The 16,802-nt window shown below is 44.1% G+C and overlaps 1 protein-coding gene across 6 annotated transcripts in view; it reads left to right on the forward strand.

Annotated features, from left to right (window-relative positions):
* Positions 1–16,407, forward strand: part of HERC3 (HECT and RLD domain containing E3 ubiquitin protein ligase 3) — a 44,190-nt gene extending 27,783 nt beyond the window's left edge. For 3 of the 6 annotated variants that reach the window (XM_057366834.1, XM_057366836.1, XM_057366835.1), the window contains exons 12-25: positions 612–723; positions 1,256–1,445; positions 2,818–2,981; positions 3,503–3,616; positions 4,844–4,867; positions 4,955–5,044; positions 6,278–6,448; positions 6,825–6,968; positions 8,237–8,403; positions 9,505–9,571; positions 11,209–11,291; positions 13,309–13,492; positions 14,056–14,158; positions 14,557–16,407. In XM_057366834.1, the coding sequence (XP_057222817.1) occupies positions 612–723; positions 1,256–1,445; positions 2,818–2,981; positions 3,503–3,616; positions 4,844–4,867; positions 4,955–5,044; positions 6,278–6,448; positions 6,825–6,968; positions 8,237–8,403; positions 9,505–9,571; positions 11,209–11,291; positions 13,309–13,492; positions 14,056–14,158; positions 14,557–14,765 (1,822 nt within the window). In that variant the 3' untranslated portion in view covers positions 14,766–16,407. Of the gene's footprint in view, positions 1–611; positions 724–1,255; positions 1,446–2,817; positions 2,982–3,502; positions 3,617–3,986; positions 4,868–4,954; positions 5,045–6,277; positions 6,449–6,824; positions 6,969–8,236; positions 8,404–9,504; positions 9,572–11,208; positions 11,292–13,308; positions 13,493–14,055; positions 14,159–14,556 lie in introns of those variants that run through there. The other 3 variants (XM_057366833.1, XM_057366837.1, XM_057366838.1) reach the window with 3 other exon arrangements.
* Positions 16,408–16,802: the final 395 nt, after the last annotated feature.

Genomic DNA, 16,802 nt, shown 5'->3' on the forward strand with positions numbered 1-16,802 from the left:
AATGAATGATAAATTCTGARGCCTCCATACACTTAAATGAGGCTGTATTTAATATACGTGAAGTCTTATGTCATGGTGCATTTGATAGAAACACCCCACTGCATCCCTCCCGTATCCTAAGGCCACATAGGCCCATTTGCCTTGCAAGATTAGATGGAAGAGCAGCTTTTCCATGGCTGTGTGCCTGAGCACAGCCCAGCACTGCCTTTGCAGAGCCTGAAGCACTCTGTACCATGCCGTGTCTCTGGGGAGCTGTTCCACCCTGGTCCTGTGCTCTTATGGAAATTACCATTCTACTACAGCAGGCTGTSTTTAGCTCCTGGTGTTATGGTCACACCAGCAAACTGTTTTTAGTAGCTACCTTCCCCTTCAGGGTGTCTGATATAGCACTCCTCAGTCATTGAAGGAGTCCTGGGGACACTTGATAAAGTTTTTCTCTGCAAGAGCCCCAGCCCTAAGGAAGGCCCAGAGGAATCCAGAAGGGAGAGGCTTTGTTTCTAGTCTTAGGAATTCTCATTTCTCTATTGCTGCTCTCAGGCCGTGTCAATACACATTTAATAGGGTCTCTTCCTTAAACTTAGGCCTGTCTGTCTGTGATTTCTTTTTTGAAGGATCGATGAGCATTTTAAAACCAGTCCAAAGATCCCAGGGATTGATCTGAACTCCACGAGAGAGCTGTTTGAGAAGCTGATGAACTCTCAGCACTCCATTCTCCTAGAGCAGGTATTGCACTTCTGAGATTTGGGTATTCAGAGGGCAAATGAAGGCTTTGACCCTCTCTAACATGCAAGTACCAGCAGCATTTTTTGGGAAAAGTTATATTGCAAATCTAAACCCAGACACTTAATGGTACTTCTCCTTYGACCTGGGCTGATTTTGACCTCCTCAGAATGTGCCTTCAAAACATTTATTTAAAACCAGGTTTTATCTCATGGCATTTAATACTTGAATGTCTGCTGAAATTAACTCTGTGTATGTTATATTKGTGATTACTATGTGTCTGTCAGGACTTGAGGACTTTATGGTTGTATAACTTATTCTAACTCAAAGAATTTCTTTTACAAATGCAGAGCTATGAGATAAAARCATGCATGTTTCCCCTTGCCACTTTTTGCTATAATTTTTGTAACTTTTGGGTTTTTTCCACTATGGGTTTGACTTTTAAGAGAGGATTTGACCATTTTATCAGCTCTTAAACATCATCTACATTGTAGGTGCTCTATCACCCAAGATAAGTTGTCTTTTTTCTCTCTAGATACTGAAGAGCTTTGAAAGCTTTTTGATTCCTCAGCTGTCCAGCTCACCACCAGATGTTGAGGCMATGAGGATCTATCTGATTCTCCCAGAATTCCCACCCTTCCAAGACTCCAAGTATTATATCTCTCTGACACTTCCTCTAGCAATGGCTATTCTGCGCCTGGACACCAACCCCAGCAAAGTGCTTGGTAGGTGTCATTTAAGAATTGTTTTAATTTAGAAGTAAAATATGATTTCAAAGAACACTTACTAGAGAGATTTATCTAATTTACCTTATCTAGTTTACCCACATTTAAAGACTCAGCTCCAGATAAATTTACATTCCTCTATGGGAACATAGATTTTTGTATATCATGAAGATGAGATGATCCTGTTCTCTTAAATTTAATCGGGTGCTGATCACTTTACAGTATCTTTTCTGTGTAAGGCAAATAAAAGGGATACTAAATATATTAAATGATTTTGTCCTCTACAAGATATGGACAAACGTGTTGGTGTGTGTGACTAAGGTGAATGCTTCAACTCTTCTCCCACATCTGAATCTTTTAATTTCTAATATATTTTCCCGTGAGCTTATTTGAAGCTGAACAGACATAGGCTGCTTAATGATTGTTACTCGTATCTTGATACTCAAGAGCTACTGTTCTTGTTATCTTACTCTSTTTCTTAAGGCTGTCTTGTACTAAAGCTGATATTATCATGTAAAATGCTATGTGATGCACTCAGACCCCCAGAAGAATCACTCCAGGAAATTTATTTTGAGATCTAGTGATTTTTTTAAATTATTATTCAAAGAGGCTTTGGTTCTGTTTCCTCCTCTACTTGGAGTAGTCCTTTGTGATTTTTAGCATACAGAAATGTATGCTAAACTCAGATTCTCAAACTGTTGCCTGTCAGACTCCCTTGTTGTGTTGATACTTGAGAGTCAAAAATTGGTGTTTGTTTCTAACATGACCTGATGGTTTCCTAGGCTCCAGCTTCTACTTTTCCAGTGACTGGTTCTAGGAAAGGAGCTACTAGTGAGGGTCCCTTCAGAGGAGAGTAAGGGTTACCTGTTCTTGGCCAGAAAGAAATCAGCCTCTCTAAAGAGAGTTAATCCTTTAGTGTAGATGTGCCAGGAGATACGCTCTGATACCCGCTAGAAAACTCTGTGGTGCTACAGAGAATTGCCCAGGCAACTCTTYCCTTGCCACTCCTGAGAGACAGCTGTTTGCCCACAAGATCACAGTATCCTGAATGCCAGATGTCTTGAATTGAAGGTTGAAAAACTTCAAATTCAGGCTCTCACCCAGATCAGGCTTTGGGCTGGGTAATGATTGATGGGAGTGGAATGGGAGGAGCTTTTCAGTTTCTGGTGTTTACATGACTCTGCCTCACTTTCCTGTTCCTACAGCTAGGGCAGGAATAGGGAAGTTTTTTGAAAGARTCTTCATGTGTATTCCCCATTTTTCAGTTGTAACCCTTTATTTAGGGGCTGCTCTTATTTTGCTCTTATTGTTGCTCTTTATTTAGGATAAAAACCTTTGATTCAGGTTTATATTGATGTCCTCTGYTTTCCAGATAACTGGTGGTCTCAGGTGTGCCCAAGATACTTCCTCAGGCTYGTGGACCTCTATAAAGGCGCAGTGGTTTACCTCCTCAGTGGCAGGAAGACRCTGCTGATCCCAGTCCTGTTCAGCAGCTACATTACAGCAGCCCTCAGGCTTCTGGAGAAGCTCCACAAGGTGAGAGCAAAGCCTGGGTGTGTGTTGGCTCAGGGTGCTTCAGTCTTGTCTGCCCTTTGCCWGTCGTGAGCTGTGTCACTGTCAGTGTCACTGAGTCACCAGGTGGGAAAGATGTTCCTGGCTTTCCTGAATCCAAAGTTGCTGAAGATTGTTTAGAGCTGTCTCAAACACTAGAAATAAAGTTACTCTAAAGAAGTAAAGTTACCCTAAAGAAGGATGCTGCTGGGTCGTGCACTGTGTGGCAGTGCAAACACCTGTCCCCGGATGGTCTCTGCTCTCACTGTGCTGTTGCTGGATAGCCTGGGTGAGGAGGAGAGGGAACTAAAATAAATTAGAATAATGTTTATCTTGATTCTTCTTGGYTTGTACTAAAATATAAGAGACTGTGTGTTTTTGCAAGACTTTCTGAGTCCTTTTGTTGCAAGCTGCTGTAATTGATTTTATGAAAGCAAACCTGTGTGTTATGAGAAAAATGCTGAAAATGTGTTAAAATATGTTGACTCTTTCCATCTCTTCTCTAGGTGAATCAGAAGGTTAAACATGTGGAATATGATAAGTTTTACATCCCTGAGATTTCCAGCTTGGTGGACATTCAGGAGGATTATCTCATGTGGTTCTTGCACCAGGCTGGAATGGTAAGAGGTTTTATGTATAATCATGAAATAGCTGTCCATGTTTGTGTCTCTGGCTGCAGATCTGTATTTTCAATATCCTTAATGAAAGTGTAATGTATTCAGTATAGGAGCATCTATATATGAAGTCTCTCAGATCTGAGTACTCAGGGGCTTCACAAAATTGACTTTAAAAGGCTTTTAAAAGATTTGGAGCTAACAATATTTAACTAAAGCTTGCAACAGTCTCTGTGATTATTCATGTGAATTTCATTCAGTCCTTGCACAAAGGGATTAATTCAGTCACTGGATCCTTTGAATGTAATCAAGACCTCAGGAGCCAAGTCCTGTATTCTAAAATTATAATTTTTTGCCCTTTACTTCTGCTGTTTAGGCAGGTATTGTGAATAATGTAGCCAGTGATGTTAAAATGTTGCTCTGTAAGAGGAGGCAGTGTGGCGTTCTGGCTAGGGGACTGATCCAAGCCTCAAGAGATGTGGGTTCTATTCCTGGCTCTTCCAGTAACCTGCTGGGTGATCTTGGGTAAGACCCTTCACCTCTTTTCTGTCTCACTTTCCCATCTGTAAGAAAGGAGATAACTAAACTGAGGGCTGCAATATGCTGGGTGGCAACCCAGTGAGATAAATTATAGCAAGGAAAGGAGTCCCAGGTGTGAAAAACACCAAGAAACATCTGCCAAGGGATGCTGCAAGAGTAAAACCTGACTGTAGCAGTAACTTTTGTGTGTGTTTTCATGGGCTTTGTAGATGTGCTGTGTCCCCATCCTCTCCTTTCCATTGTTTAAATAGTGCTGCTGTGTGCTTACTTTGAGTGAGCAGAACAATAAGTTATTAGTTTTAATTGATGTAAGGAATAGTTAAAAATATGTCAGTATGGCTAATGATGAGTAATTTGCATTGCAGGGGTGTTCTTGCTTCACCATGTTGTGGCCTTATGGTCTCTCCTGTTGTTTCAATATGGGTTTTTTGTTACTCTTCATAAAAGCAAGTTTCACCCATGGCAGACTAACACATGCCAGTTAGTCCTCTTAGTCATGTTTGATGTTCATGTTTTGAATTAGACCTGTGCATTTCCTTCCATATTTTTCTTTAAGAGGAGGAAAAATGGGTTGTTGGTCCCAAAGGAGGAAAATTTTCTTTGGGTCGCTTTTGGACTAGTCCATCCAAAAAACCCACAAGACACAGAATCAAAAGAGTACAAGATTTTCACACTTCTCTTTTTCTTTCACAGAAAGTAAGGCCATCTATCATGCAGGTAAGACAACTGTTTTTTAAGACTCTTCTTTAAAGAAGTGCTCTGGAAGCTGTGAATAGGAACAAATCTTYCCTGCCTTTCTTGCAGGATGCTGTGACTCTCTGCTCTTACCCTTTCATCTTTGATGCTCAAGCTAAGACCAAGATGTTGCAGACAGATGCAGAATTACAGATGCAGGTAATCATTCTCTCTCCTGATTTTCCTGCCACACTTGTTTTGCTCTGCCTGCTGCAATGGTTCCTGCATGGAAAGGGTGTTAACTGGTCACAGCCCATCCACTTGCAGTGAGGGGCACACCAGGAGTGTGCTGACACCAGGTGTCAGCTCCAGCACCCTGTAGGTGGCAGCCAAGCCAGCTCACAGCCAGGCTGTGACAAGGGCAGCTGGCCTCTGGGATTGATCCCATCCTCTGTGATACAAGTTTGCTGAGGTTGTCAGGTTCCTTCAGGGTGGAAAACTTGTCACAGTCACTTGTGATATGGCCCTAGTGCTAGTTCCACCCATCTCCCAGATTTTCTGTGGCTGTTGAGCATGCAGCCTGCAGCGAGGCAGGAGAGGCTTGGCCTGTGCTCAGATGCTGCAGTGACCTTCTCCTGCTCTCATTTTGTCACCCTCTTGCCTGTTTTTAGCTGTTTTTTAGTTTTTGAGCAGTGCACTGTTCAGAGGAGGTGTTGCCCTTACCTCGGCAGAACAGCAGACTGGTCCAGGTTTTGTTGTCCTGAGAGATAGGATCTTTAGGAAAACAGCCACTTAGAAGTCAAAGAAACCACAGAACAGAGGAAGCCTGGTCCCTGGTGGATTTCTGTCTCAGGTTTAACTGACTTCTGAACTGAATTTTCAGATATGAATGTGCCATTTACTATGGACAGGCTATGAGAAGAAATAAAACAAAGTGCRGCCAAAGCTTTGACTSTTTGTGCCTTGCCCAACTCCAKAAAATTCATGTGGATGAGGGATTTRACCTGTRYATGATGGGTTCCCTGGTGCCTTKGTCAGCTGGCTCCTTGCTTGGTGTGTTTGTAGCACTGTTTTACCTCCTGGACTCTCTCACTCTTACCAAGGTGTGTTCACACTGAGTTTCTTGACTCAGTGAGAGCATGAATAAAACTTCCTCTCCCTACCCACCCACCTAATGTGAAAAAAAGGCAACTCAGGAATTTGATTTCTGTTGCTCAAATGTGGTGAATTGATCAGTGGTCTCAAARGTGTTGGTGTGGGAAATGGGGGAACAGGTGGGCACATGGGCACACACATTGGTACAGAGTGAGCATGGGATTCTTGAACCCTGGGGAAACCAAAATAAAAGCCTAAGGCAGAAAAAACACCAGGCACGTAGTTGTTAGCTGCTTTACTTGCATAGGAAGAAAGAAGCTGAGCTTTGGCTGCTTTTCACTTCTCTTTTATTTACAGGTTGCAATAAATGGTGCAAATTTGCAGAATGTCTTCATGCTTCTCACCCTGGAGCCTCTGCTGGCCAGAAGCCCTTTCCTGGTACTTCATGTTCGCAGGAGTAACTTAGTTGGTGATGCTTTAAGGGAGTTGAGCATCCATTCAGACATTGATTTGAAAAAACCTCTCAAAGTAAGTTTCCCCCATATCTTCAGCACCCCTTTATCCAGCAGAGCTGGGTAAATCAGGGTGTTTACAATAGGATGTGTTTTATCTCTGAGAATGCCACAATCTTCAGTACCTGCTGTCCTGCTGCTGCTCTGATTGTTGGGATGACAGGTGGTTGGTTATTTATGATTAGCATAAGGAGTTAAACATTCTCAAAGTACCTGATTTGCCACCCCTGTTCCCTTTCTGTCCCTGCAGGCAGAGCACTGAAATGAGCTYGTGGGTTGCTGTGGGTTTGGGTGTGTTGGACAAATTGCTTTGCATGGCTCTCAGTTAGAGAGAGGTCTGAGTCCCTCAGTCTCAGCTCTGCATCCCTATCACTGACCTGCTTTTCCTGCAGGTCATCTTTGATGGTGAGGAAGCTGTTGATGCTGGAGGAGTGACAAAGGAATTTTTCCTCCTGTTGTTAAAAGAGCTGCTCAACCCTATCTATGGCATGTTCACTTACTACCCAGAGTCAAACCTGCTGTGGTTTTCTGACACGGTAAGCCCTCACCCTCTATATGTGCAGGCTGGAATAATATGCTGCATTTGAATGACAAGGAAGTTGAGGCAGACTATGGGAAAGAAATGTTCTTTCCCTCATTTTCTACCTGTGATACAATGTGAACTCTATTTTCAGTTAGTGTAAGTAGGTCCATTAACCTTAGTAGAATGGTGATGGCTGTGCCTGTTAAGGAGTTGGCTCTTTCTCYTTATTCTTATCCCATAATAAAACTTGTAGTAAAGGTCAGATGACAGGTAATAGAAGTCTTATTATCATAAATATGATGGTCATGTGCTGTTTTACAGAATGAGAGGTTTTTAGTGKCATTAGAATTCTGTACCTCCCTTGTGTTCTCATAATTGCAGCCAATCCACTTAGTCATGCATCACTATCACCTTCAGGATCTAAAGTTGTTAATGCTTTATGTGAGGAAGCTCTTAAACAACAGGGTTTAAGAAGCTCTTAAGAAACAGGGTTTTTGGTGGAAGGTTGTTGGTTTTGGAAGAGTGTGGAGTGCAAGATGGCTGGTGGTTTATGTCCTTCACCTTCACAGCTAGTGATACAGGAAATGATGTTTCCTTAAGGTGTAGCTATCCTAGGTGGGGGATTACAAGGAAAGAAATGGCATGGTACCTTTTGTAACTTGTAAACAGTGTTACAGAGCATTCAYTCCTGTGTTAGTGCTGCAGAACAAATCTTTGGACACCGGGAATGATGGCAGTATAAGCCCTGAAACTGAGTCGTGCATTTGGAGCGTTTAACAAACGTAGGCAGCCAGTCTGTGGCTGACACAGCAGTGTGAGAGTCAATATGTGAAGAAACAGGGCCTGTGCTGACACCTCTGCTGCTGGATCTGCCTGGGTGGCACGGGGGTTATGCAAAAGTTTTTAATAGAAAATGGGATGGGTGATAAGGGAGAGGATTGTTAGCACATTTTCTTGCAGTGCATAGGCAGTAAACACCGAAGCACTGTTAGTGTCTAAAYGCTGAGATATTTAAAAAGGAAATGAAAGGCAGGTAAGGTAGAAGCTGCTCTTTCCAGAGCTGATTGTGGCTTACAAAAGTAGTAGAGCACGTTTTCTGAAGCTTCATTTCCGGGTCACATGCCAGCAAGGAGTTTACAACCAAAGTGGCACCTGGTGGGAGCTCTGTGACTTAGTCCCAGTTAGAAAAGCAGGGTCTGGTTTTTCAGTGCATGGAGGAAAGTGTATGCATTGCATCAGTGACAGCGTGTCTCATCAGGATTTCTCTGTGTGGTTTTGCAGTGTTTTGTAGAACACAACTGGTTTCACTTGATTGGCATCATATGTGGTCTTGCAATATACAATTTCACAGTGGTAGACCTTCACTTTCCYTTGGCTCTGTACAAAAAACTCTTGAATGTGAAGCCCTGCCTAGAGGATTTGAAGGAGCTGTCCCCTACGGAAGGAAGGTATGGAAAACAAAATTTTGCAGTTTTTCTGGGAAGGTAGACAATCCAACTAAGAACCAGAAGTGCCAACCTAGGTAAAAACCTGACCAATAAAACACCTCCTGATCCTTTTGAGTSACTGGTTAATTTGGGTGACTGTGGTCCTAGCAAAAATAGGAGCTGCTGGTGAATTTTGTGTAAGATTGCTTTCCCACAGGCTACTAGATGCATCTGCTTAGGCTCCCAACCCTCCTGACCCCCAGAAACTGGGTACCCACACAGCCAAAAGGCCCCTCCCACACCCCTCTTCGAGAGCAGGAGTGGAAGCTATCCCTGCCCTGTGTGGTGATGTGCGTGATCCCAGACCCCAGCCCCAGCCTTTCCCCTCAAGCCAGGCTCAGGCTAGCCAGCAGGGGACTGTGTGTGGCATTGTGAATTGTCCCATCCCCGGGGCAGGGCAGCTCTGACCTGCTCCCATGCCAGGAAGAAGCTGAATGGAGTGAAAAAATTACTTTTTCTAAGAGGTGTATTGAATATTTTCTGCCTGATTGCATAGGGATACTGGTTCCCCTGACACCAGGAGTAAAGATGCCATCTGACTGCTGTTTTATTTCTATTTCTGAGTTGCCATGTGATTATCTACACAAAGTGACAGCTCTATTTAGCAGTAATGAGGTAAAATGCCAGGCAGACATCAGCAGCAGATTTTGAGGGGTAGCAGAATATTGTCTGTATGATGGGAATACAGATAGAGACAGAGGTGGACTGTTTCTCTACTGTCTCAGATCTTTGTGTGGTGATGACACAGAATTAGAACCGAAGAAATGGAAATATAATTCTGTACCAAAGCCTGGATGATTAAGGGTGATCCATGAACTAGGTTGGCATGGAAAGTATTGATAGTTTCTGTGGACTGGCATTTATCCTGCTTCTAACAAAGCATCTCTTTATTTGAGGTGTATTTCTTACCACATCAGGTGACTCAGATTCTCTCTCTTGCAATCCTACTACCCAGATGTATGATGCTGTTTACTTYTTAAWTTKTTTTTTCTTGTTAGASRTAYGGCTTTTAAAATYTCTGATWWTTTTTTTTTWATATTTYTTTCCCTYCTTGTTATTTAGGAGTCTTCAACAACTTTTAGATTACCCGGGGGAAGATGTGGAAGAGACATTCTGTTTGAATTTCACAGTAAGACACATTTAACATWTCACCTCTCTAATTTTATGATACAGATGAAGCCCATCTATTTTTTCATGTGTATTGTGGTTTATTCCATGTGCCTATAGCACATAACCTTTGTTACTGTTACAATGTTCTTTGMTGTCAGCTCCTTCCTTCTTTTGCGTGTACATGGTCCTGAAAAGTGAGCTAGTAAGTAGATTAGGTTGAGTGGATTTCAAAATAGCCTTGTTGCCCCTGTGGTGTGTGGCTTAAATGCCAGTGGCTAACTTCTCACGCTACATAGGGAGAAGTAGATTCCTAAGGCCTCCTTGGAAATGGGAGYGAGGTTTTAACATCACCAGGCCAATTCTTGAAATGCTAACACGATTTAGAATTTCCTTTGCTGTCCTAGCATAAATTCTTTCCAGCTTCAAATTTTGTAGGGAGTGCACTTGGTCAGATTTTGTCAGAAACAAAATGCTGGAGGCTGTTGCTCGAAGACATGCTGAGGTAGTAGCTTTTCTGGGCTGCTACAGCAGTAAAGAAATTTTGTTTTTATGCCTAGTGATCTAGTGACCTARATCAATAGTTTCTGTTACACTATGGAGATCCCCTGAAATTAAGTTTGATCTTGATGTACGCTGTAATATCAGGTACAGCCCTCAACATGTGCAAACATTCAGAACCTCACAAAGAGAAATGRCATTTTCTCCAGCAGTTTTTCTCTGACTCTGGCARAGTAAGGGCTTCCAYGYTTCTACATCTTGGCTTTGAAGACCTGGTGCTCYAACAGGTTGTTAGTGATGGRTTCATCTTGAGCTRGATGATTTTTTGACTTTCCCTCCAKGGCCTGCCCTGGGGAKAAAACAAGGCACCATAAAACTGCTCCACACTGTGRAGAACCTTGCTGAGCAAGGAGAGTGGTGCTCATTCCCTTGTTTTGTGAATGAGAGCACATAAACTCTCTCAGATCAAACKTGTCTCTGGAGTGAGTCAGACCTGCATCTGACTGTGTCTCCTGCAGGACAGAGCTGTAATTTGGGAGGAGGTGATGAAGACATAGTGATGACAATGCAGGCTGTGTGAAAAAAAAGGATACCTTTAAAGTAACACCTGAGGATTTTCTCCAAATTCTTCTTCACACAAAAGGGCAACTTGCAAAGTTGACCCTTTTGCATTTTTTTCTGTGTAACTCTGTACACAGTTAGTGTACAGAGTATAGGTTTGTACTGGTGCCCTGCTAGGCCAGCAAAAGCAGGAAGATATCTGTGTCAYGTTTTCTTCCAATGAGAGTGGATGAATTAACCTACTGTGTTTCTGTTTCAAAAGGGAGTCCTTTTTATTGCCAAAGCTTGTGGGCTTAGTTAAAAACTAAGGTTTTTAGTTACCAATCTCTTTGGTTTTTATTCCCCAGAAAATTTACCTATTTTTTTTCCTTTCTATGTTCACATGCAAAGTTAATAGCAGTCCTACAGCAAATGTAGGTGGTGGAGAGTGTGAAGCACACAGGGTACTTGGAGCAGAGAACAGAAGTTTCTGCACATGCTGTTTTCTCTGGCCCATCCTTTACATGCCAGTCACCAGCTGTGAAAGAGGGCTGTGTCATCCTTTTAGGCATATGCTCTGGAAAATACTGGTAGAATTAATTTCCTGGTTTTGCACAGATCTGCAGGGAAAGCTATGGCGTGACAGAGCAGAAGAACCTGATTGAAGATGGMGATAAAATCCTGGTGCAGAAGGACAACAGGCAAGTGGGGGGCACACCTGGGATAGTCAGGTGCCACAGAAACCCTGGCTSAAGGGGATTTAGCAGTCACTGTGAGCAGATTCTAAGATCAGTTGTTCAAAAGTTACTGGGCACTACTGGCACTTGAACAAAAATCAAGTTTTCATCATCTTTCCACCCAAGTTTGGAAAATGTACTGCACACTTGGAGTGACACCTTCCCTATAAAAGGCTTTTGTATGGACCCTTGGCAGTTTTCTCATTTTAAGTAGAGACTGGAGCATGATTTTGGCTCAGGTTAATGCCCCTGATGGCTCAGAGAGGAACTGTACATGACCAACAAAACTGAGCGTGGCAGACGTGTTTATACTCCTAATTCTGGAGGCGGGAACACTTTCTTGGAGCACAGACTGATCCCCCTCCCTGATCACAGCCAGAAGGACCTGCTGTACTTGGATCCCTTTCCGTGTGACTGAACACCCCAGAGTTATTACTAGCACAGCTACCATTTCCCCCCCTTCTTTTTTTTTGTCCAGCTGCTGAACTATTTTCTTCCCATAATCTTGTAATTGGATTTCTACAAATGCCTTTATTACTTGAAGCAGCGTTCACATTCTTTCTTTGCTGGCAAAACATTGTGATCCAGTGACTGCTCAGCAGCATGGTTAGGGACTTGTACTAGGATTGCTGAAGACCTTGCTGGCAAGGTTGGAGATGAAGTAATTTCTTATTAATCTGATTATTTAAAAGGGTTTTGAATGTGTCCAAAGCCATTGCTATAGCAAAAGCTTTGTCTGTGTTACTTCTTACCTACTTTACTACTGTCCAAAAAGGTGCAATTACACAGCTAAAGAGCTGCCTCCATGCAAAACCCACATGGCGATGGAGCAGGGAGARAACATGGACTTCAGGTAGAATAAAGGAGTGTTTGATCTACCCCTGCAACAGTGAAGGAAAGATGGAAATGCCAATGACAGAGCCCTTTCAATTTGTAGGTTGGGCATGTACATTCAAAAGAAAAGAAATTTTTTTACTGTATGCCATACAGTACACAGAAAAAAAAATTGTAGCTGAAAATATTTGGGAAGAGCACCAGGGTTAACTACTGAAACTGTTTATTAAGTCAGGAGAGGAAACAAGGGAATAAAATCCTTAAGGAGAAAGGCTAACGTGTAGTTCCACCGGCTTAACATTCCAAAATTCAATTGCTTCATCCTGACTGGAGTTCTGAACTCAAGCTAACCTCTAAATCCAAGTCTAGACATGRCTGTCAATTTACCTTACAGTGCTTAATGACTTCCTGCACCTCTGCATTTGGAGGCCAGGGCCCAATTTGCTGCCCTACAGCCTGAGTGGYTTGCTGTGTACGTGTCTGTGGGCGCTGCCCTTCCCACGTGAGGAAAGTTCACTGGGAGCTGGGGAATGCACAGCATTGCTGGAAGTGAAAAATGCRGAGTAGGAAATGCCTGCTGCATTTTCCCTTTCTCCTCTGGGGTTCACAAAACGCTCTTGGTGCAGGGTTCGTGACCGTAACAGCCGGACAGGAATTAAGCAACAGTTAAGTGCTTAATCAGCTTGTGTTTCCCTAATGCTCAGGTGACCGTGGGGAAAATGACAATAAAACAAATGCGCTGGAAATTAACTCCCCTGTCGTGTCTGATGTCTTAGTCCAAGTTTTCACTTCTGTTAGCCTGCTTTCTTACTTCCTTTTTGCTTTCTCACCTTTCCTCGCTGCTTTTTCGGTGTGTGTGGTGAGAACTGCTGCACCAAGATATTTTTCAGTTGTAACCTCCTCAGCTGATGGTAGAGAAGCTGCAGGACCTCCCGTGCCACCCCTGGCAGGGAATGAGCAGACACACGGTGKGACTTGGGGCTGAACACTTTGTCCACGTTGCAGTTTCTCAGGGGGAGGAGGGCAGGGGGTTGCTGGAGACTTGTGTTTGCAAAACACAGGCAGAAACAGGAGAACTTGGCAGTGCTGCTGCTTAGGCATGTGATTAAAAGTGCTTTCCTTTGCCTGCTTTCTCTCAATGCATTAGGGAAGAATTTGTTGAAGCCTACGTAAATTACATCTTCAACTTCTCCATCCAAGAGTGGTACACGGCCTTTTCCACTGGCTTCCTGAAAGTGTGTGGTGGGAAGGTCCTGGAACTCTTCCAGCCCACAGAGCTCAGGGCCATGATAGTTGGAAACAGYAACTACAACTGGGAGGAACTGGAGGAGGTAAAGCTTCCCTCTTGTTGTTTTCTGGGKTTTTTTTTKKSWCAMRWGYSMSRGKKTTGTRSWKKWRYRWGAKRKGSRYWKKKSTSTGTSWSRRSAYRKRKKWWRWSWSASAKRTATWTTYTYTTTTTTTWAWWSYYWTTTGTACACCTTRCTGTCACTCACATGAAAAGTTTCTCATTGTGCTGTCCTGCTACAGATGAGGCTCACTGAGGAAGTTGAAGATGAGGAAGGATGGGGATAGGAACTTCCATCTGCTTTTTTTAGGGATGAAGTCTAAGGCAGAAGGGAGGAGACAAAGTGTCTTCACCTATAGTAAAATTTTAGTCCATTGCCTAAGGGCAGAAAGTACACAGCCAAGGGTTCAAAGGGGAGTCTGGACACCCAGGAAGGGCTGTATCCTCTCCAAATCCATAGACTAGCAAGTTACTCCCAGTGCAGAATTTGTGACCTTCAAAGCTGTCAGGCATTGATCTGATGTCAGATACCAGAAGAGATCAGGTCTGGGTTCTGCTCTGGCTTTGCTTTCTAGAGCCATGAAAATGTGGTGTTTTGGTTTTTAACAGAGTGCTGTCTATAAGGGAGACTACACTGCCACACACCCGACTGTGAGAATGTTCTGGGAGACCTTCCATGCATTTCCCTTGGAAAAAAAGAAGAAATTYCTCTGTAAGTACCTTGCAGTGGTTCAGTATTGAAAACTCGGGTGGGAGTGGCTGCAGGGCTTCATTGCATTGAGTTGGGTGATCCAGTGTGAGTGGAGATATCTGATGGTCAGATCTGGGGATGCCCTCTGTGATGGTTTTTTTTCCTGCTGTCCTGGGCAGCTGGCTGTAGGTGGCCCCGGGACCTCACAGGGTCCCTTCAATCTCAGTCACTGATTAAGTGAGTGCTGGAAAGATAAAGGCCAGTGTTAGTACCCAGCACTGGCTGTGCTGTCCTGCAGCTCTCCTGGGAGCCTGCACCGAGTTCAGGCGGGTGGGGCTGAAATTTGCCCGTGGGTGCAGCCCTGGGGGGAGGTCACTGCCCTCCCTCACCCCACATTCCCTTCCCTGTGTCCCCGGCAGTGTTCCTGACGGGCAGCGACCGCATCCCCATCTACGGCATGTCCAGCCTGCGCATCATCATCCAGTCCACGCCCAGCGGGGAGCAGTACCTGCCCGTGGCACACACCTGCTACAACCTGCTGGACCTGCCCAAGTACAGCAGCAAGGAGATCCTCAGCGCCCGCCTCGTGCAGGCCATCGACCACTACGAGGGCTTCAGCTTGGCCTGACCCCMCAGCCCAGGCACAGACTCTTGGGTGCTGAGCAACAGAACCACGGGCTTTGGCTTTATTTTTGTAAGGGAATAGAGCTGATTTTTTTTTTTTTNTGGGGGGGGGTGGGGTATATGAATAATAATAATAATAATAATAGAGATGATGCAGCCTCAGCCTGATGCTGCCAGCATTTTGTGGGGCTTCAGCAGGGAGAGGCTCTTGCTTTGAATTTTCTCATCTGCTGAACAAAACCAGTTCAGTGGGCATTTCTGTTGTTTCCCCTCCAACTGGACATCACTGCCCTCCTGGAGATTCCTTGTAGTTTGCTTTTATTGCCCCCATACACACACACTCTTACCTCTCCTTTTAATCCAGTTAAAATATTCTGATGTCCCTTGCGTTAAAGTATGGTGGAAACTGAGGATGAAATAGCAATCTCCTCTTTGAAAAGCTGTGATTTCCCCTGCCCTTTTCCCCCTCCTTTTTTAAATGCAAGCTGGTTCTTGCTTGCTTTGAATGGAAATATCTCCTCTGSCCTTTGGTCCTTGGTGGATGGTGCTGGGCTGGGATGCCATTTGTGATCCCAGAGCGGTGCAGTAGTGATGTTGTCTTTTTGCACCASGATGTCTCACGGCAAATACAATGGTGTACAGAGGATGGCTTGTTTTTTTCACTTGTCTTGAATTTTGTTTTCAAGCAGTGTGTTCCTAAAGCAGCCTCAGAGTCCTCTGGAGTGAGGTTTGTGTTAGGCCTGTGGAAGGACAAACCCTACTTGTAACAGCAGGTTTCTCAAAATGCCTCCCTCATGCTGTGTTTCTGTCCTGGCAAATCTGCACTGTGGATGGGTGGGCAGCCCTGTTTTTCCATCCCAAGAGCCAAAACAAAGCTCTGTTATTCCAATACGAGGTGAGGTGGCTGCTTCTCCTGCAGCCTCCTGTGCAGAGGAGTGGTGTGTGTGGCTGTGCGTGTGCTGGGGTGTGTGAGTGGGGGAGGTGTTACAGTCTCTCCAGTCCCATCAGGTCAAGGAAAGGAGATCCCCATTTCAGGGATAGCCCTCTGCTTGGAGATTGCTTTGATCTTTGCACTTAGGGTTACTTTGCTTTTTGAGAACAGCTCTCTCACTTGGCAGCTGTGCAGCCAGGGGACCTGAAGGACAATCTGTATGAATTAGACTGAAAATGTAGAAAAATTACTACCTAAATMGATCCTGTATGATTGGAGAACTTCTGTCGTCTTTTCTTCAGTCTCACTGCCCCATTAAGTGACGTTTGAATGATTTTTCTCCTTTCTCCCCTGCCATTTTTCAGGTCTTGATGTAAATCTCATTTTAAGCCTAGGGTGGTTTTGACATTGACTTGTTATTAAGATATAGTATTTATGCACCATGTTCAATTTACAGTATTGAACTTTGCACCTCATAACAAAAAGGTTTTAGGCTTCTGGGTTTGTTTGTTTTTTTTTTTAAAGACAAGCTGTGGACTACATGGAGAGCCCCCAGCCTCTTTCTAATGCAGCATTGAAGACAAATATACAGTTATATCAAATGTTTATTTTCGATGTCTGTGTACATAGTACAGTATTATGCAATAAATTTGATGTTTAATTCTGATGGAGTGGCTGCCTTCTTGTGGGGGTAAGTAAAGCCTGCTCCAGGAACCAGGACTGCCTCTCTCCTATCCCATCCCAAAGTCAGGCAGGTCCCCCATGGAAGAGCTTGGACTGGAGACCAGACCTGAGTCATTCCCTCCATCTCTCCTTTCCTCCCTCTCACAGAGCAGCAGTGCTTTTCCTCATGGCAGTGAAGGGCACAGAGGCCTCTTCCTGTGTGCAGGGGGGTGGCTGTGGCTCAGGGAACCCCAGCCCCTCCAACCCCACAGGGGCCCAGTGTGGGAGGGCTCAGCCAGCAGTGCTGTGGCCTTGTGCTGTCCTGGCCCTTCAGCAATGTGAGACACCATTAAATGCATGAAATATAATTAATTCAGTGGCTTAGCTGCCAGCCACAAAAAAAAAATTCTATCAGAAAGTTGAATTAAGAACATGTAGAATACTTCC

Source organism: Malurus melanocephalus, unplaced genomic scaffold, assembly GCF_030028575.1.
Source record: "Malurus melanocephalus ecotype Western Australia unplaced genomic scaffold, MMel_1.1 scaffold_72, whole genome shotgun sequence".
Classification (NCBI taxonomy): domain Eukaryota; kingdom Metazoa; phylum Chordata; class Aves; order Passeriformes; family Maluridae; genus Malurus; species Malurus melanocephalus.